Source organism: Trachymyrmex cornetzi, unplaced genomic scaffold (assembly GCF_001594075.2).
Source record: "Trachymyrmex cornetzi isolate Tcor2-1 unplaced genomic scaffold, Tcor1.1 scaffold92, whole genome shotgun sequence".
Lineage (NCBI taxonomy): Eukaryota > Metazoa > Arthropoda > Insecta > Hymenoptera > Formicidae > Trachymyrmex > Trachymyrmex cornetzi.
The window spans coordinates 329,046-350,914 of NW_017300267.1; the positions used below are offsets into that span (position 1 = coordinate 329,046).

The 21,869-nt window shown below is 33.1% G+C and overlaps 1 protein-coding gene across 1 annotated transcript in view; it reads left to right on the plus strand.

Annotated features, from left to right (window-relative positions):
- The window catches only part of fng (Fringe glycosyltransferase), a 119,353-nt gene that overhangs the window by 33,350 nt on the left and 64,134 nt on the right, over positions 1-21,869 (plus strand). The window contains exon 5 of the mRNA XM_018520563.1: positions 19,307-19,466. Within this exon, the coding sequence (XP_018376065.1) occupies positions 19,307-19,466 (160 nt within the window). The remainder of the gene's footprint in view (positions 1-19,306; positions 19,467-21,869) is intronic.

Genomic DNA, 21,869 nt, shown 5'->3' on the forward strand with positions numbered 1-21,869 from the left:
TGAAAGTAATATCCCAAATATTGTTAAAAAGTAACAAGAATAAATGTATATTTTTTGCATTTTAAAAAACTATGGCCATCATACCCGAGTTTATCCTATTGGATTATACATAGAGATTTCATATGAATTTTATAATGATTTCGAGGACTCTGTCCCACGATTACATTAAGTGGTTACCCCTCGGTACTAGAGGTACAATACGCGGCAGACATATTTCGCGCTTTGTTTATAAACTGATGATTTAATCATGCTTATGACAAATTTTTTATATTTAAAGAATAACCACGAGAGTAATAAAGATTGTCGATATTTCGAGCTGTGTTTGTGTTGCATATAAGATAAGGAAATATAGTTTCGCCAAGCGTGTCGCAATTTTTCGATTGCGAGATTTCTCTTCCATAAACAAAATGCACGCCAGTTACAATCGAATAGTTCGTGCTTTATGATCCGTGGACAATAAATGTCCACGAGCTATCATGCAAGTTGTGTTAAAATAGTTCTCGTGCATTTGACGCTGTTTTTCTAGAGTAACTCTCTCTTAAAACGAAATAAACTTATGCAATACTTAGAATTGACTTCTTTACGCGTTAACGGATTTATTTTTGTTCGATAACTTAATGGATATATTTTTCAATTTTTATTACAATAATTATAATAAATACTTAATTTCTTAAAATATATTTTTTATGTGAAAATTTTATAATTAATCCTTAAAGTGTAAAAATGAATCAATAATTAGTTTTTTAAAATATTATTTATAATATAATTTGTGTATATATCACAGATTGCAAGCAATCATTTGCGAATTCCTGGAATTTCCGATAAGCTCGAATCATTTCAGTGTATATTTTATTTTCTTTATCGTATCTCAAGAGTAGCTCCATATTTCTCTGCATGAATGATTCCATTGAGAACGTGAGTGGATAAGGTCGAGAAAGTAGCTTGTAGGAAGATCGATTCTCAGAGATGTTCGAATTTAGATTGAGAAAAAAGCGTAAACGAGGACCATCGAATTCTGTAAAGTATTGCATTGATAATAAGAAAAAGTAATAAGTAACGATTGCATGTGTAACGCATGCCAATCGCGCGGTACAGCGAGATGGATCTTCGCGGTTCCTTTTTTTGACCAAGGTCTCAAAAGAAACGTCTTGCCATCCATCGCGAGTACTTGGAAGGTAATTTCTGTTATCAATGTAATATTCTGCAACGAGAAGCCCCGGAAATGGCTCATTGACTCTCGCCGCGCCGCTCATTGCTACATCCGGTGCGATGCTTGCTTGGTACACAATATAACTTGATATACTCGAAAGTGGAACAAAAGAGTCTACGTGACGTGTACCGCCTCTGGATTCGTGCGCCCGCCTAAGAAGCACCTAACCGAAAATTGAGTCGCTTCCTTTTAACGCTGCCGCCCTTCTACTTTCGCGACTGCGACTCACTTCCTTGTTCATCATCTTTTTGGTGACGTAAGAGCAAATGTTTGCACGAAGTTGTTCGATAAACGCTTTTGTATCCGTAAATAGAACGGTGTTTTTTTTTTACGAAAGATAGAATGTTTTTTCCACTATTAGATCTGAATTAAAAACTACATTTATTCGCAGAATTTTGCAAGTTTTAATATTAAATACTTAATAATTATATCGTTAAATAACTACAATAGCTGTAATGAAAATATTAATAGCTAGCTTAGTTATTAATACTTTCAATTCTAATCTCCTTGCAGTCTCTATTTTAGACATCCTATAAAAATTGTAATTAACTAAAAGAACGCGGTCCATTTTTCATTCCACAAATAATTCTAAAGTTTTCTTAATCACCGAATGGACATGTATTTAGAATCACGCGTTGCGTGTTGGATGTAGTTTGCACATAATATATTGCTCGCTGGTTATACAATTCTCTCGATCGTTTATTATCGCGTTTTTTTTACAATTGCTTCGTGCAACATTACCTCGAGTTGCTTATTACGTTGGCCACGCGCAATCGGTTGTGCTCTCTGATTAACTTAATCTCACTTTCTACTTACAAACCATTTATCTTGGCGTCACGCCCTCGGTTTGAGAGCTACAGAACGTGTATACATGTATTAACGTCGGTATATGTCTTCGACTGCTATTCGGTAGATTTGGCAGCGGATACATTTCAAACTTTATATTGGAGCGCTCGTTCAGAGAGAAGCTTTTGGAAACTTGTAAGTTTCTCGTCGTTTACAAACTAGGTACTCGCAGAGTAGACATGTCTCTCCTTTATAATCTGCTTCTTAACTTTTGCCGATCTAAAGCTTTCACGTGATCATGTTATTTTTCGTTTATGCAAAATTCATAACTTTGCCAAACGTTTTCAATTTAATGCCAATCATAAATTATTTTATTTATTTAGCATCATAGTTCTTGCATCTTACATATTTTGCGAATTTTGCATAATTTTTTTTGTCGATCAAAATATCAAGAATTTTAATTAAATTTTAATTAAATATTAAATGCCCGTTAAAATTATTATTACACTTTTGAATCTCTCAATGATTTAATGTAATCTAAATAATGATAATACTTCTATTTTAATAATGCTTTTCTCCGATAAATTACTCTTGATATTAAATTTCTTGAATATGTACAAAATGCAAAGATAACATATTTTTCAATCTGTAACATATCTTTAATTGTAAGATCATATAACGCTGCAGGCACCTCGACTTACCAAAAATAAAAGCCATATAAAACAGATTGGGAAATAAAATGTCACGATTCTTGAAACTGTATCTGCGTAATAAAATATTCTCACGACTGCAAAAAAGGAATTCTTGCGGTCGATATATAAGTCTGTCTCGTATATCGAGTCTACTCGAGTGTCGTACAGTTTGGTATTTTGCAACTCTTGCTTTTGTTTCATTCGAATGATTGTGCTTGATTTAAATGTATCTACGCATATTCTGAGCTATTTTTTAAATTTGAGTCAGACAAAGAAAGTCTCTCCTCAGAATGCACTTTAAAATAACAATGTGTAACTATTATATTAAGTAATATTTTAATATATATATAAAAACTTCATATGTATTTTTGTATGAATAATATTTGTTATGTTTGATGCTATTTTAATTAATTAATATTTAACGTAGATCGTTACAAAGAAATTTATAAATTATATATTTACATTTATCTTCAAAAAGATTATAGCAAATATTGTATATGAATCTTCGGTTTTAGAGGTATTTATTTTTAAATTATAATTTTTTCATTACACGAGACTTTGTATATGAAAAATTTGAAAGCCTTACATTTTCTGTAGTACCCTTCAATTACTTCATCAAGCATATGGGCTTTATTAGCTGGCGATTAAGCTCTCTCGTGTTTGAAAATTCAGAAATGCATCGCAGTTTGCGCTCTCTCAGTGCATACGTAAATATAACGTGCGTGTAAACGGTGGCAGAGCCCGCGGCGGAAGACGGCGAATGGTTCGTCGTCGGTGAGGGATAAAAGCCCGTCCGTGATGTTCACGGTTAATCCTTGGCAAGGTGCGCGTAATTCCCGTCAGTTCCGCTGTACAGTGCAACGCATCGCCACAATGGTACCATTGCGATGCACCGACGCGCGGTTACAACCGTCTAGTTTAATTTATTGTACGCCGATGCGTATAGCGTACGTTTAATGTACCAAAAAACAGAATATCTAAGATCCCAGACTAACATTGAGAAGTTACTAATCTTTAATTATATGATGTTTACACCGAAAAAAATGATTGGTTGCTGCAACAATTTAGATAGTAAAATATGGCATAGCATTTTTATATGGCTACAGCAACCAGTTTTTGGTTGTAGTAGCAAATTTTTAGTTGCGTTAGAAATCATATACTGACATTGCGGATAAACTAACCAGGATTGACACCTGGAAAACCGGGAAAACCGGGAAAAGTCAGGAGAAAATGTAAAAAAGTCTGGAATTATGAAACTTGCTCACAATTTCCTTAAACTGCTTCTATTCTAGATAATTATTATAATTTTTTAATATTATATCTGACATTTATAGTGAAATACGTTCAAAACTCGCATACTTTAAACGATTTTAATAAAATAATTAAAATTTATATTTTATTCAATACTTATATTTGAGCACTCTTTTTTATAACTGCATTCTTTTTTCCAATTTTTTAATATTATATCTGACATTTATAGCGAAATACGTTCAAAACTCACATACTTTAAACGATTTTAATAAAATAGTTAAAATTTATATTTTATTCAATATTTGATCGCTCTTTTTCATAATTGCATTCTTTTTTCCAATACTAATTTATTTATTTATTTATTTTTTTTGGCTTGAATTTGCACCCAAAATTTTAGTATGCTACTAACCTTTTTTGCGTTGTTTTTAATAATATATGCTAGCTTTCCTACAATTATCGACTTTAGATGTGTTAAAATTTACATATTTTATATTGGAAAATTTTCCATTTTCATTTGGAAAACCTGGAAAAGTCAGGGAATTTTCAAATTTATTTTCTATGGCAATCCTGCTAACACAACTAAAAATTTGCTGCTACAATCAAAAACTGGTTGCTGCAGCCCCATAAAAATGCTATGCCATATTTTACTATCTAAATTGTTGCAGCAACCAATCTTTCCTTTCAGTGTAAATGCATATTCATCTTAACACTTTGACTTTTCTCTCTCTCTCTTTCTTGAACTCTATAATATAATTTTAAAATTATCTATAATAATTTATAGAATAACATTTAAATAATATTGTTTATATATTATATCTGTATTAGAAAGTGAGATAATTACTGAGATTATTCTTAAATATTTTTATACATATTGATATTCCAAAAATAATATGTCAACTTCACTTAACTCTTAACTAATGAGTGTATTATTCATATGATGTAATGAAATTTAACATTAATAATGGATAATAATGGTAATATTATTTGCCAATTATATACTTCGATCTCTCGTGGCTCGTAACGTTGGAATATCAGTACAATTAAATTTTATTCTCTGTAATCTATCTAATATGAATGTATATACCATATGTACTTATACATATACATATATACACTTTATGATTTGATTCAGAATCATCAACCGCTTTGTAATGGTCTATTGATTGGTTCTATTATGATGTGTTTATTACTCGATGCCATTGCTTAATGATCAATAATTTTCTCAAATATATGTACCTTTACATCATATCTGCATAATAATGCATAATATTCTGTCGGAAGAAGTTTCGCATAGTTATCTGAATATAAACTGATTTATAACTTTCACTTATAATTATAATAATTATTCCTAGCGAAATTGTAATATTTTATCTAAATAGTTTTATTATATATAGATATGTTTACTACAATTTTGATTTAAGTCGCATCATCATCAAATTAAAAAATTCTTTTATTTTTATAATTATTAGATATATAAATCGAATATAAAGTTTTACGAAATATTTATGTGATCATTCATGAATAATTTGTTTCTAACTTGACTATATATACATATATATATATATATATATAATAATTTTAAATTAGATGCGAGGATATCTCTCTTTATCTTTCTTACTTTTGCATTTATTAATTAGTATTTAAAGTTACATTTAAATACTTTAATTGTTCTTACTGTTGACTGATACAATCGTCAAATATCTATCGTTCCTTTCGATAATTTAAGTGAAGTATATTTTTGTGAGACATCGCGACGAAACGAAAATCGACTGTCCATCGCGAATTTTGTAACGGCATATCGTTTCGTGATAGTACCCGCGCCGTTGGGCCCCGAGTTTAATAATCAATAATTTCCCCCTAGCGGCCGCGGGGTTGCACGTGTACGGACCGTGCCGTGATCGTGTCGGACTTACACCGCGTGAATTTTGTCTGTCGTTGATCGTCTTCAGGAACAGCGCAGCGCCTCATCATCTGGACGATACTTTTACGGTGACCAGAGATGGGGGCCGGACGCCTCCCTCTTCGAAACTCGGCCTCTCCGCTCTTTATCGTGGTCGTTTTATTTGACAAACAGCGCCCAAGCTATGCACACTTCCTCCGGGAATCTTAGCTTTCAACCGAGCCGTTACAGTGTTCTCGATTTTCGATGCCTCGCGCCCCGGGGCCGCCGATCTATATTATCGTCGCCGGACTCGTCTTCAGAAATTGATGAGGACGAGAAGCTAAAAGGTAATCGCTGTTAAATTTAGTTTATTATTACGGCCATGTAATAATTTGTAGGACATGCCCCGCAACTTGCGAAAAATTGTGAAACACGCGTTATCGAAATATTTTGGTTTTCAAGTAAATTGCCAATATAATCGCGATAATCTGTCTATAACATTTTTGAAGTAACAAAAAGAATTTTTTGTTTTTATAATTTTATTAATTGAAAGGGTTTTTACAAGCTTAAAAAGTTAAATTTTTAGAAAATAAACTTCTCATCTTTGAATTATTCATGGTATAAATATGGTAATTTTCCTCGGATGTATAATAGGTATAAAAAAAAATTTCAGGCTTTTTGGATAATTTTGAGGTTCCATTAAAAAAAAAATTTCTGAATTTGTTTGATTTTTCCGGAAATTTCATATTTACTACCTATTTATTCCATAATATTTTCACATTTATCTTCTTTTACAATGTTAATAATGATAATGATGAAGAAGGAAATATTATTTAAAGTGTAAAGCAACTATTTTTTGCTTTTTATTTACTAATTTTACATATTGCTCTTAACAAAAATATTCTTTGCAAATATTAAATTTTAAAGCCTCGTCTACAATAGCACAGGCTGTGTCGCGTATTATATGAGAATGTCGCAGGAGTGTTGCTTCTAGTCGCATGATTGTCGCAGTCGCATAAGAACTCTTGTTGTACAGAGTTGAGCCAACTTTCTGTGATTGCGACAAGCGTGTCGCATGAGTTCAGCCAATCACAAAGTTAAGGATCCTCTACATAGAAGTCGTAGATGATCGTGGAGTCTTAAGTCGTAGGAAACCAACCAATCACAATCAAATATAAGGAGGAATACTCGATTGGAATTGGTCAGTTTCCTACGACTTAAGACTTGACGACCGTCTACGACTTCTATGTAGAGGACCCTTTACATTTTCCGTTTTCTGTTTAATTCTTGCCGGAACAAAATTGTTCAGATGTAATCTACCGATAGAGAACAATTTGGTCATAATTCAAATTTTTTTAAGTTTGTTTTTTAAATGATTTTATTTAGTTTTTTGTAAGAAATCCTTTAATTATATATATATATATATATATATATATATAGAGAGAGAGAGAGAGAGATTTAATTTAGTTAGAACCTAATTGTAATAATAATACGATTATATTACAAAAGTCATAGTCGCTGAAAGAAAGATAAGAGAGCAAAATTAATTTCTTTGTAATAATAAAGATAAACTCTCTTGTAAAATATCATAATATATCTTTGCAGTGATACGCAATCCTGTCTTTCATACATAATCTCTCTTGTATAAATTTTATGTCATAAAAATAATTCTTATGTCATAGAAATAATTAAACCTCTGCCGAAATTAATTCTCCGCGTAACGGAAGCATCTTAGCAAAATTGTATTTCTCTCTTGATAACGTGACATTTCCGGTTTCACCTGAAGCGGGTTCGTATCGGATGACCAATCAGCTGCCGCTTGCAAGATGTTGCAATGCCTGAGGGCTCCAAGAATTATTGACCTGCGACCTCGTTCTCCTGTTGCCTCATACCTCCTTGTCGTCGAAGAGATAGCTCAAATGATCGCGAATTTTCATTGAAGACTGTATCGTGTTTTCTTGAGATGACAGTCGATAAAAAAATTCTTTTCTCAAAATTGTGCTACATTAGTTTGTTTAATTAATATGCAACAATTTTGATGCGTTACTGCGCATCAATTGATAATGATACAGAGATGGGGCGATTTCAAATATTGTTTGTTGTTTTATTGTTTTATTCATATTTCAAAACTTTTTTTTCCTATTATTTTGTATTTTATTTAATTTCTTTTTTATATATATCTCTATATATTATGTACATTTATTATGCAATCCATTTTTTGTGCATTCCACAATATGTGCTAGAATCTGCTTTTAATGGATTCGTTGTTATCACGTTATACATGTTGCCCACAGGTGCAACCTATATTTCTGGCGTTATTTGCATGGCGATGTGATAAAATCTCACTCGCATGTGTTAGCTAGGATACACAGGAAACCGAGCAAATCTCCTCTGTCACTTGATACTATCAATTCGTCGTTAACGAGTCTATTCACTGTATTTGTACACCGAGTATGTGACGCTGTGTTTTACACTTTTTACTTAACTTTGAAATTGTGCCTGAATGACAAATTACAAAACATATTTGATATTTTATTCTAAGAAAACATCAATTTCAAAGAATATGTTGTTTCAAAGAGTTTGGGGGAATTAGACTTTTATATAATCTTATTACGTATAATTTTCACCTTTTATTCTTTACTGCTTTTGCAATTTATTCTCATCTGGAAAGAAACCGCGTTCCTCTTTGCTATCCCAGCGGTATCGTTGGGTTGTTTCATTATTTCCTATTGTGATCCCATGGTGTGCGTAGCTTTCGCGGTTATGTGGTTACCTGTCCGCCTTCCTCGAGTGCAGGTGCAGCCGATATTTACCATGTTATTTACAATTTACACGGTGAATGCGATAAGATCGGCCGTGCGTGTTCGTAAGCGAAGAATGAACGTGTCAATATTGAAAATATGAAACGATATTTTATTATGCTCCTCGGGGATTATATGTGCATACACTATCGCTTCTTTGCGGGCTGACCTCTTTTATCTTTAATCTTTTCGGCTTTGTATTACTATGATTTTAACTGTACAATTTTTCCGGCACATTTGAGTCGCGATGCAAAATAACATAATTGCAGATTCAATGTAGAAAGATTATTCTCATTTGCAACCATACGAGTAGCATATGGCATGAGCTAGTGCATTAATTCTGCTTATCACTAGTTGAGAGAGATTATTACGAAAGCTCCTTTGTCGCGCGTATACGCTCTCTCGGCGATGTTTATTCGCTCTTTAATCTAACGGTTTATTTTATCACTTGCGTAATTACCGTAAATTATTGACGGTTAATTCCCAATTCGCCGTATTTAACGCTCCGATAATGACTCTAGCGATCTTACTTGCTCCGACGTTGTCCGTTAGTCGTCCGGCATCGTCCGACAGTCGTTCGATGTCGTCCGATAAGCGTCCGACATCGATTGGTGATAGTTGCGCCGCGTTACAATATTACACTTAGACTTAACATGGTCGTCTTATCGTTAAATGCCTACTTAAAGGTTATGTGAAAACTTTAATACGAGAATTAATAAATCGCATAATGTGTTTCGAAAATCAGCATAGTATTGCATGATTATTTGAGATCATGACGAAGTGCAATTTGAGAAAAATAGTCCAAGTAATTTGATCATTTTAGCGAAAAAAATATTTTTATTGTAGCTAATCATTATGTTTGTAAGAATTAAATTTAATTTCAGTAATATTTAGTTAAATTATAATAATTATGATTCGATATTAATCTAAATTCAATTAGGCAACGTATTATATTTTTATTTGTTGTCATAATGTTAACATTTTTATTTGTTTAATTTTATAAGTATGATCTACACAATAAGAAACATTTTGTATTTGCGTTAAAATCTATTTGTATTGAATTTTTAACAAATTCAAATGTTAATTTAACATAATGTGATTATGTTATTTGAATATTTTGTGTCAAATTGATATTTAACATTTTTTAGTTTTAAAATAACATAATTTCTAAGAAAGTACACAAAAATAATGTATTTTAAAACGCGAATTCTCAAATAAATGAATTGAAAGTGTTAATTTAATATATTATAAATGTTAATTTTACTGAAGAAACATGCTTTCACAATTTGTATCAGTGTTAGTTTTGTGTTAATTTTTTTGAATATTTGTATTATACTTCCTAACATATTCATCTTACGTTAAATTAATACGAATATTTAGGTGAATCCTTTGGGACAATGAATTAAATGTGAAAAGTGTTAAAAATACAAATTTTTCAACTATATATAAATTATTCTATCATAAAATAATTTAGTTAGTCATATAATAATTCGGTCTTCCTTGGACTGGATTTATTCGATCAATTTGTTATAATGTATCTGAAATTGATGAATTATATGGTTGACTAAGCACATGAAAACTATTCGGCTAACAAGAAAATTAGCGGCGACGCTTGAGCGCGAAATTATCGATAATTACCGATATGAACTAAAATATATTTCGATCGATCAGTCCTAATGGTTCACTTAACGAGATAAGTATTCTCGGTAAAATTTACCGTAAAAATAGCGTGCCTACGCGACACGTGTTCACTAGTATCATTTGTCTATATAATTAATACATGCTGCAACGTAATCGCGCCGCGTCTATCTCCTTTTCGATTGCATAAATGAATCATCGAAAGGAATAACCGTTCCTGCGGCAAACGTTATCATTAGTCAACAATTAGTCTAGATATAAATCGGCTGTGCATTTATCATTAAATTACATACTATGAAGTCCCTAGTGCGGTCAATGTATCAGCAAATAACCGGTTAAGAAATATTGAAAAAAGAGTCTGGATTAATTAAAATTCTGAAAATAGACAAACACACACACACACACACATACAGAATTTTTTAGAATCTATTATCTAGGTTAAATCTATTATAATTGTAATTGAGATAACCAGAATTCTGATTGATCAAAATTTTCTGGTTCGTCCATTTACAATCTGAAATTTTTTTTCAATGAATGCTTTTAAATAAATCAAATATGTTTTTGCTGATTAAAATTATCGTATATAATCTTCTATATACGAATTTTGCCACTTTTATAAAACTATGGTATTTATAAATGGTAATATAAAAGAAAAACATATTAAAAGCGTGAGATAAGCATGAGATTGTGAGAAAACATGAATCATTAATCATTTACCAATAACGATAAATTTTTGTTTTTTAATTAAAAGTCAGTGATCATGAATTGATGATATCGTAGCGTCAGTTTTTATGAAAAAGAAACGCTTACATTATTTTAAACCGTGGAAATAAAAAAACGTGGACTGCTTATTTTTTAATAATAACAACAATAATAATAATAACAATATTTTACTGCGGGTGGATTAAGCTTCACTTCTCGAATGCGATCTCATTTTTATTTCTCGTTTTCTGCTTCCGTATCTTTGATTTTTTCTGCGCCTTTTCCTTCATCCTTCGTAGTCCGGAATAGCTTCTGATAATCGTATAGTGGTGCAGCGTAGTCGGAACGGCTCGTTACCTTTACAAATCGAGTCGGCCGATCAGATTCGCGCCGGATGTGCAACAGGTGAAATTACATGTCGAGAAAATTGCCGATCGTCGATCTCCTCGTCTCTCCTCCGACCAGATTTTTCCTCCTTTCTAGTCGTTTCGTACATTTCATCTCTAATTGTCGGTTCGTTGACTTTTAAAAACTTTTCTGATTAAAAAATTTTTTAAATAAATATTATTAGTATTATATAAAAAATTTACTTATATATATATATATTTTTTTTTTTTCCCATGTAAATTAATTTCAACACGTCTTGATTTATTAGTATTTTACGGTAATCTCACACGTATCAACTTAAAATAGTACTTGGGCGCAAAAGTGTTTGAGATGTTTGAGCTATTATAATCCATCGGATACGTCGTTGAAACGATTTAATCGAGATTAATTAAATTGTATTTGTATATAACTATGGTACACATGCAAACTACGAACACCTAGCGAATCGTATTGCTAGATCGTTTACGCTGAGAGCATAAATTCAGATTTCATGGTGAACGTTGTGCTATTTCGATTAACTCGAAACACTGTCGTGTCCCGTTATTTCACGTATCGGAAATTAGTATTGCGGAGATACGTGGTACAGATATACTTGCTATCTCATTAATCACATGGGTCACGTCCGTTCACGATCCGAATATTGAGTATTACGGCATTACAGAAACGATTTAGCTTCAACACGCGGGGGTCGCGCACCCGGCACGAACGTGATTTAATATATGTTTTGCAGTATGCAGTCGTGAGTACCACGCCCGTCTCGACACCGGCACACGCCAGCCCTGACCTTTTCCATCCTCCGCTCGTTCCGCGTAAGATCGAGAGATTGCGGCTTCCAGCCGCGATCGGCGCGAATGATGCCTTTATATCACGGTCCGAATTCCGGCATGCACCATTTTGGCCTGGGCCGATCTTCTGATAGGAATTAATTAAAAGTAACGTATTTTCATCGCCGAGGCGTTTCGTTCCCCGTGGTTTTGCCTGATACGCTTGAGAAGAGCGTAATCCCAATGTAACGAGTCACGCTCGTACATATCTTTTTTTGTCAGTCAATTTAATTATAATAACCGCCCCGGTACCCGGTACACCTTATCTCGTTCAGTGGATTATTTGTATCGAATAAACATTTTTCTAATACTAACGCAGTTTAATACATGGGATAAAACGTGATATAATACAATTGTAATATTATTATCTATACAAATAAATTTCTCTGCAGTTATGAAAACGCGATTATAAATAAGAAAAATAGGAATAAATTTATTGTTTGAGAGATAGGAATAAATGTATTGTTTAAAGAGATAGGAATAAATTTATTGTTTAAAATTTTCAATAAAATTATAATAAAAATATTAATATAAATGTATAATTTACAGTTACATTTAGTTATATAGAGTGAATTATAAGTATTTTTTTTTTGTTTACAAGAGACGCTTAAAGTGCTCTCCATCATTTTCCATACATGTCTGAGCATGACATACACATGCTGACGCATTATTTCAAATCTAATTATCCATTATTTCGATAACAAAACATTTGAGATCTAATATTTTTAGGAACATTTATTCTTTCTTTTTATCCAGAAACATGCTTATTAAGTATTAAAATATATTTATAACTTACCTTGTATAATTCTCTATAAAATAGAAAGTACAGTAAAATCAGAATTAGATGAATAATTTATTGCAGAGAGGGAGATATAATTAAATTTTATAAGAAAATATATATCTGAAAAAATTGTATGAAGAAAAATGCAAACAAGAAAACTGGATTAAGGCTAGAATAAATTATTTGATATGAGGCAATAGTTATTGCAAAATATATATTCATTTAGATTTAGAGATTTATTGCTAAAGGATCTTCTATTAATAGATGTTATTATTAAGTTGGACGTAATCTTTTTAACAGAAATTATAATTTAATTGCTGTTTTTATTCAAATTCCGGCTTTGTAGATTTTATTGTATAATGCAGTGAAATTGTCTTTAGATTCAAAGATTCTTTTTAATGATATTACAGCTAGTTATGATTACGGAACGTTAATTAACGGGTCGCTCTGCTGCATGCGTCGTTATGTTCATTAAATCGATTGCGAATTATTCGAAAGTCGTCCCTTTGATGGGAATCAAGTCGTGATCAGTTCCCACAGTGAACTACCCTCTGCCAGTTACTATTTTCATCATCCCTAATCCATCTATCTTGTTTACAAGTGGTCATATTTGATCGATAGTAAACGACTGCAACTCTTCCATATATTCATGTTCGTTCAGACATTAGGTGCAACTAGTCACGTATTGTATATTCATCTCGAAATAATTATAATATAGAGAAGATAGAAATAACATAATCACACGGAAAGGACGATTTTGTTAAAGTATCTAAACATTTAGCTGGATCTGGAAATAATTTTGTTGGATCATTAAAATAGTTAGAACGCTCAAACTGGTTGCTAGACTCAAAACTTTTTACAGCATTGCTCATCATGCTTGAGATTCCTACATAATTCTTTTCGAACCTGTATCTAGCTAAATTTTTAGATACTTTAATAAAATTGTTCTTTTCGCAGTTATAATTTAAAATAATTTAAATATATTCAATCTTTCTCTTGGTAATATTATACCATGAGCTTACAAAAGTATATCTAATCTCTTGTTAGAACATATTTTTTTGTGAAAAAATAATGAAACTTTTAAGCTTCAATAAATTAACAAATTATCTATGACTTTATTGTTCATAGATAATTACGTAAACAGCAATCTTTCATTGAAAGTTTTATTAGTTAATGTGTTATTAAAATATTAGGTAACTCTGCATGAGATTTTTCACAGTTTTACACACGGTAGTTCTGTGTATGTACCGTGTGTATATACTGTGTATATACTGAGTACTGTGTACGCACTGTGTGTGTGTATATATAAAGAACTTTGATTGGGTAGGTACGCGTGTCGCTGCACGTGTAAGCGGAGTTTCCGGCGAGTGTCGCTACACGCTTCTTAAAAGCCCACTACAGTACTGCACGCGTGGCCGTCACGCAGTTATGTATGGGGGTCCCGCGGGTTCCCACGGCGGATGTGCATCGTACTTACGTACGCGTCGTACACCCACGGGGAACGGACTGCAAGCGTGGTCGTTAACCGAATCATTCGGTCACATGCCACGGAGTTGCCGACCCACAGAAGCCGGGCCCTTCTTTACGCCCTCGTGCACACATGACACACGCCGCCGTCAACTCGGTATTGTCTCGTTGACTTGTGCTATACCTGCAAATGCAGGTGGTCGAGCGAGGGGTGTCTCGCTAGTATATCATATTATATAAAATAACAAAAAATCCAAAAAAATCAGGACGATTGTATAAAATGTATGCGGATACCTCGTGCTGTATCGTTTGCGAGAAATACGGAGCACGAGATTGAGTCGCACGTTTGTTTTAGAGGGTCGGATTAAGTGAGATATCGATGAAAGAGTATAAAGGAAAATGATAGAATGATGGGAACTAATCATAACAATACAAAAAAAGGAGGAATAATAAAAAAAACTGAATAATACTTTTTTTGTGAATTACATCTTCATAATTTCCGCTACATTGTGCAACATATACGATACATTATTTCGAGAGATGTAGTACGTATTCTTTAAGGCAGTGAGGCGTTGCCGCACTTGCGGATTTCTGACCAAGACCTTTACGCTTTTTCTTACGGTATTTATTCACGCACGATCGGATTCCGTGGTTAGGGCAAAACCGAAACATCACTTTGAAAACGATATTCCTTCGTGTATGGCAGGGAGCAATTGCGCTCAAAAAGAAAGTAACTCGGTCGATTTCGCACATCCGGTCTCTACGATCTTCTCGTGAGTGAAGTGATCGTTTTTACGATAATTAATGGCACACCCAAGAGCCATGAAGTCTTTCTGAGGGCGATACTAATTATACATCACCTTTGAGTGGGATAATGGAACCCAGTTTGTATTTGTTCGAACGCTTCCGTAAACAATATTGTTGTAAAAATGTACAAATATTTTCATAAACAAATTATTTAATTGCCCGACATTCCGTCAAAGAGTTGTGATTTATGACGAGATGAAGTATTTCTGAACAATCGTTTAAATCCTTCAAAACTATTGAGAAGAGTCATTAATTTCTATTGACATTCGAATGTGTTATTAATGATAGGAGCATTGTAGCGTTACTCTTAATAGAAATTATACATTCGACAACGGATCTACTTCGCCGATTGGTATAGAGAACCATTTATCACCCACTTCGTTGAATATCCAAATCGCTCCGACTATGCATATGGCTCGATTGCGAATGAGAAGATATATTTAATTAAACAATATAGGATAGATACGTGGTACGAATGTAGACAATATAATTATAAAGGCATATGACCACGAACGCCTGATATCGTTGGCTTAAATTATAAAGGCATATGATCAAATATAATAATTTTAAGCCAACGATATCAGGCGTTCGTGGTCATATGCCTTTATAATTATATTGTCATATATTTAATTATTTCTTTGATTATATATATATATAGCGTGTGTAGCTCTGTCGGTTTTCCAACTCGCATTATCCAACTGACATTATACTTTCGAGACATTATCATTTAATTGAAGATGCCATCCTCTGATTTGACGAGGCGACACTGATGAAGAAATTAAATGTCGGTGAGACATTTTAATGCGATTTATTTCCGAATAAAATGTAATCGTCGCGTGTTTCCGGATGACAAATATTTTAAAATTCGAGTTTAATGGAATTTATTAAAAAATATGCGAACTATTATATGAGTATTTTATTTTATGAACGTGTTTTACTTGAGCGTAATTGTGAGGGAGTTCATATATTTATACCACTAATTTATACTGCTGCAATTATTTGCTTTTTAAAAAAGATATTTCTCTGTGTTTCGCTCATTATGTGATCCAATGCTGAGCACGTGTGTCTGCATATTCATATGGTATGATCATTTCTTTGTTGTGTAAAACAAATCTCAGAGGGCCACGCACTCTGCCTTTTACCTGCCCAGAACAGAAATAAGAGTAATTTCACACTCTTTGTTCTCTTCTTTCGGTACGTTTCTCCTTTGTTTCACACATTGCTCGCCTGCAGGTTGATTCTAATATATATGCAGATTGCAGATATAAGATCTATCTCGATTTTATATCGCAGTTTTTTTTTCTGTCAAGCATATCTTCAAATTAGAGTGCATAGTTCTATAGAACGTACTTTCAATATATTGTAACTCCTACTTTATAAAAAAGTTAGGATATTATAATGTACTCTCTAAATTCTTCGGAATGGAATCTCACTCTTTATAGATTCCACTCTAAAGAATTTAGAGAGAAAATGTGCTGAATTTTACGTCGATTTACTGTACAAATTTTTTTCTTTTGCAATATTAATAAAAGAAATTAAAATAAGAAGAGCTACGAGCCAACAACAAACAAATTGTAATGTACATGTGATACAGTTGACATTGAACATAAAAGTAAAAACAAGATACTGTTGACTAAAACAGTTGACTAAAATAAGTTAATAAAAATAACAGTTTATAGATGTACAATGACAAGAAGACCGTTGTTTAGATCCTGATTTCAATAATATCCAGTCGATAGAAGGTAGAATAGCTCTTCTTATTTTAAATATCTGTCGACTACATACATATTAGTTTTTAACTTTGATAATGACACGAAGGATGTCGAAACTTTAGTTGTGGACATATTTTGATCTTGTTTTTACTTTTACGTTTAATGTCAACTGTAACATATGTACATTAAAATTTGTTTGTTGTTGGTCCGTAACTCTTCTTATTTTAATTTCTTTTATTTAAATCATTTGAGCTATTCTTTATTTTGTATTTTTGCAATATTAATGTTCTACATGGATATAGCTTTAACCAAAATGAATCCACGAGGAACTAGATATAGCTTTAATAAAGTACGATAAATTAAATTGCTCCATAATAAAAAGTATCATTCACGATAATATTTCAAATAATAGCAAAAAGTTTAAGATTATTCATAGTCCGTTCTTATTTTAAAATGTCTTGTAATGTCTTAAGATGCTATAAATATACGACTCTATGATTGGGTTATCGTATTAACAATCTTAAGTAACGATCTTGATCTGTACTCAAGACAGTGTTAAATACAACTAACTATAAATCGGCCTAAAATATGACTGCTGATATGACTTTATAGAGATAAAAGAGATACAGATACTTGATATTTATTTGTATTTATTCGTGTTGATTTCTACCTTTAGTCTGGTATACAAATCAAGAGTTGATCCTGCTAGAAGGTCAACACGCTAAAGATAGCATTATCCTGATTTCTCTGGCGCGGCTAGGAAGTACTTGTTGTCGGTCGTATTGTCGCATTGGATCGCGACTTCGGTTTGGTTGTACAAGGGTGGAACGCACCGAACGGCGGATCGCACGGTGCAAACACCGTTCAGCCTCACACGCAGGAGATACGATCTCGCGCATATAGGAACAGCAACGTCCTCGGCCTCGGTCGGGCTCCCTCCAGGCGTAAGCCGGCTACGCCATTAAGCTGGAATTCAGGTGTATTAACGATGCTGGACCGCGCGCGGCAGGTACGTAGCGACCACCCGTGGCCACCCGGTAGCACACTAATGGCAACGCTACGGCGGAACCGTTCGTTAGAGAGATTTTATTTCGCCTATCTTACGCGCGCTCGCGCGCTCTGAGCAACACGACGTTTACTGTCGGCGCAACATGGGACTCGGTGGGAAAGGGTTACGAGGCGCAATTGTGTACGATTGCGTCGCGTTCGTATACTCACGGGACGTTACCCTGATTGCCGCTGCCTCGATGAGATCGACTGAAAGGCTTTCGCGGTACCGTGATATTTTATAAAGTGCTCTTAGATTATTGCCATTTCATTAATTACTGTATTAACGTGCTCGCCCTAATCGGAGTGCATTGAAAATCTGACAGGAATTTTAATTTCATTTGCAGCAATCTCGGTCGATGATGAAATAAAAGACGATATTTTAAGAAGTATCACGCAATTGTTGATATACTCAATTACTATATTAATTGTTTTAACTGAAGTAGGTTTAATAATAAAATTCTATATTTCTAAAATTAAAAACAAAGTAACTTCTATAAAGGAGATAATTGATAGTCTGTGCGGTATACAATGTGTGTGCGAAAATTTTAAAGATAATATATAATTTTATTTATTTGTATATATCTCTTACGGAACAAATTGTGCCGAAGCGGAAACGCAGCGATGCGACTAATCCCGCGGGAATATAAGCAGGCGCTGTATTGAATCTCTATGCTCTTATTTGAACTCGGGACTAAGCGGCATCGTCGTTATCGAGAAATTCCAGCGAAGGTTTCGCAGGTGTTACGCGTAAATAAATGAAGGTCCGTGCATTCGTTGAATTATTTATTTCTTCTTCGCAAAAAGTTTCTGTCGTCGATGGAATATCTTCGTAATGATTATCCTTGTTTATGTAAAATATAAAGTTGTTTTATTTTTAGATTCAATGTACCTGTTATTATATACGTAGGTATAACGCAGCGAATATATAATTTAAAATACAAATAATTAAATTATAATGTTTAAGTCGTATTAGGCATCTTGTTAACATTTTACTAACTCGTTTATAATTATGTACATCTTATGTGTTCTCAGATTTTGATTTTAATAACATTTTTTTGAAGGATTTTTTAAATATTGATTTACTAATTTGAGGATACAAAATTTACATTTTATTTTTTTATGCATATCTAGCAATATTTTGAGCAACAGCAATAATTGTACGTATAAGAATTATGATAGCGTCTCTCATAAGAAGAATTAATAACTAAGTTTCTGTATCATCTTATTAAGTAAAATTATACAATTTTCACTTAAGTTATAAAGAATTACATGACACAATATTTTTATTATATCAATACTTTTATTACGTGTTTCAGGTGGTTCTGCCATTTCGATGATGATAATTACGTGAACGTGCCGCGCCTATTGAAGCTTCTAGACAATTATAATCCACGCGAGGATTGGTATCTCGGCAAGCCCTCGATACCTGCGCCCTTGGAGATCATCAGGCAAGGCCCGGAGCCGCAGAAACGACCGGTGAATATAGATTAATTGCATTTTCTTTCCTTTCATGTACTCTTCATTTGTTTTTTTGATATATTTGTATGGGAATTCTCTGTTTAAAAATGTTTGTCCAAAGATGGCAAGCAATAACATGCAAGCGGTGCACAACATAAATTAGATTACCCGCAGGGATGACTGATTTATTCAGTCGTTTGAACTTAGCGAACCTACGAACCCTAGTTTAACATATTATAGAAATATTTAACACGTACCTACATATTGTGCACTTACATCGACGTACGTTTTTGCGGGAGATGTCGTGAATAGTTAAAGTAAAGTAAAAGCAGAACATAATTTAATTTAAGAAGACGAATAAGATTAGGAACATACTTATTATATTTAAAGATTCGAACTGAATATAAATCAAAGTTTATTTTTACATTTTATTGTAAAAAATTAGATTGCTTTTTTGTTAATGACAAACTGATATTTTTAACAATACAGAGGAATTCATGCGTACTACATTATAAAACACATTTTTAATTTTTTGATATTTTCAAGTATTTCGTCTTGATTGATTTTGTATAGAATTAGCTTTTCTATTTATATACACTGAGAAAAATTTCCAGACTTTATCCGTTCAAAATGTAACAAACGAATATTTCCGATAGATTTTGATCGTATTTATAGGACTGTTCGATGAAATTTTCTAATATTTTATCGGATAGTCCTAAAATTTCATCGAACAGTCCTATAAATATGATCAAAATCTATCGGAAATATTCGTTTGTTACATTTTGAACGGATAAAGTCTGGAAATTTTTCTCAGTGTAGGTTTATTCAAATGGAAATAGGATTATATATATTGTACTTGTTATTTCAATACGGATTTTATTATTTAAAATTGGGAATTGGAACATGTTTGAAATTATTCTTTTATTCAACTACATAACATCTGTATTTCGAGGGACTACCGGACCCCGATTTGCTTTGACCCAGATTTACTTATAATATAGATCGTATACTATAATTACACCTTTCTCCGAAAGTCAACTTATTATCGCTCTTCGCGGTTGGTCAACTAAAGGAAATGTCCCTCAGGATTTATTTAGAACCGTGATAACTCAACAGTAGCAATTTAAGACAATGACGATAACGAGCATTGCGCGCAGACACGCCTTACTGTCTCTAGCACGCGGAGATGCCGCAAATATGAAATTCGTCCGACTGCCTTTGAAGCTTCCGGTGGGTTTCTCCATGAAATTAAACCTACCGGAGGAAAAAAAGAAACCGGGGGAGGCTTTTAGAGGGAAGAAGGAAAGCAGAAGGATGGATGGGTAAAAGAGGACAAGATTATTCGCGATATTTTCTTTCTTCTCTCTTTCTCCTCTCTCCTCACTTCGCGGTCTTTACGCGAGAAGCCGTGCCGTCACTAACGGGTGGTCTTATCGAATTTATGCATCCGCGAGGCGGCGGCTTCCGGCAAAGTCGAACGTACATACGTCTTGGCAAATGCGGGTTTAGAGTGAAATAGGGATCGCTTCTCTTTTGTGAGCAGTTCGTTCGACGATGAAGGCAAAGAATATCGCGCGAAGAAAATGCGCGATAGCGTCTATTCTTTTTAATGCTCCCCGGCGGCATTTTCTCCGTGCTGCGAGTTTCATACTATTATCTCGCACCTCGCGCATATATATATCTCTCTCTCTCTCTCTTATACCATGCAAGTGCATGATAGGTTTTTATGGGTAGATCTCGTGCCCGTGAAATTCCGATTTTCTCTCGCGGGAAATGCACTCGTTGCGCCCGCGCGCGGTTCACTATCTTCTCGGATATTCAATCTACGACACTTTTTACTCGCTTCGATGTGCGTATATCCGCGAAATTGCTCTTGGAGATTTGGCATATTGCACGTGAGACATTTTTCCTAGTATTTTTCTATCGTCAGCTTATAAGCGGTAAAAGATATCGCATATGTCGAATTTATTTCATATCTGCATGCTTAATGCAGAAATACCATTACAGTTTAAAAATATAATAGAAATGCATTGAATTAAAGAATATTTTAAATACTGTTTTAATTTTATTATATTTTTTTGTTGTACGTATTTTTTATTATTTTTTATATTTCGTTCTTATTATTCATTGTGTTTTTTATTATATTTTTTTCGGTTATATAATATTATTTTTTAATAATATTCTTTTCTTAAATATTCCTTAAAAAATTCAGATTCTCTAATTTTTTGGGAAATTCCTTAGAATTGTAATTGTATATATCTAAAAAACTGTCATATAAAATAATATATATTTTTTTATATAAATTGTTGAATTATGAATTACTGCGAATAAAAAAAATATTCTGTCTTGAGGTTATATTATATGAATTTTAAATCACATGAAAGATGAATATGTTCGTGAGAGAGAGAGAGAGAGAGAGAG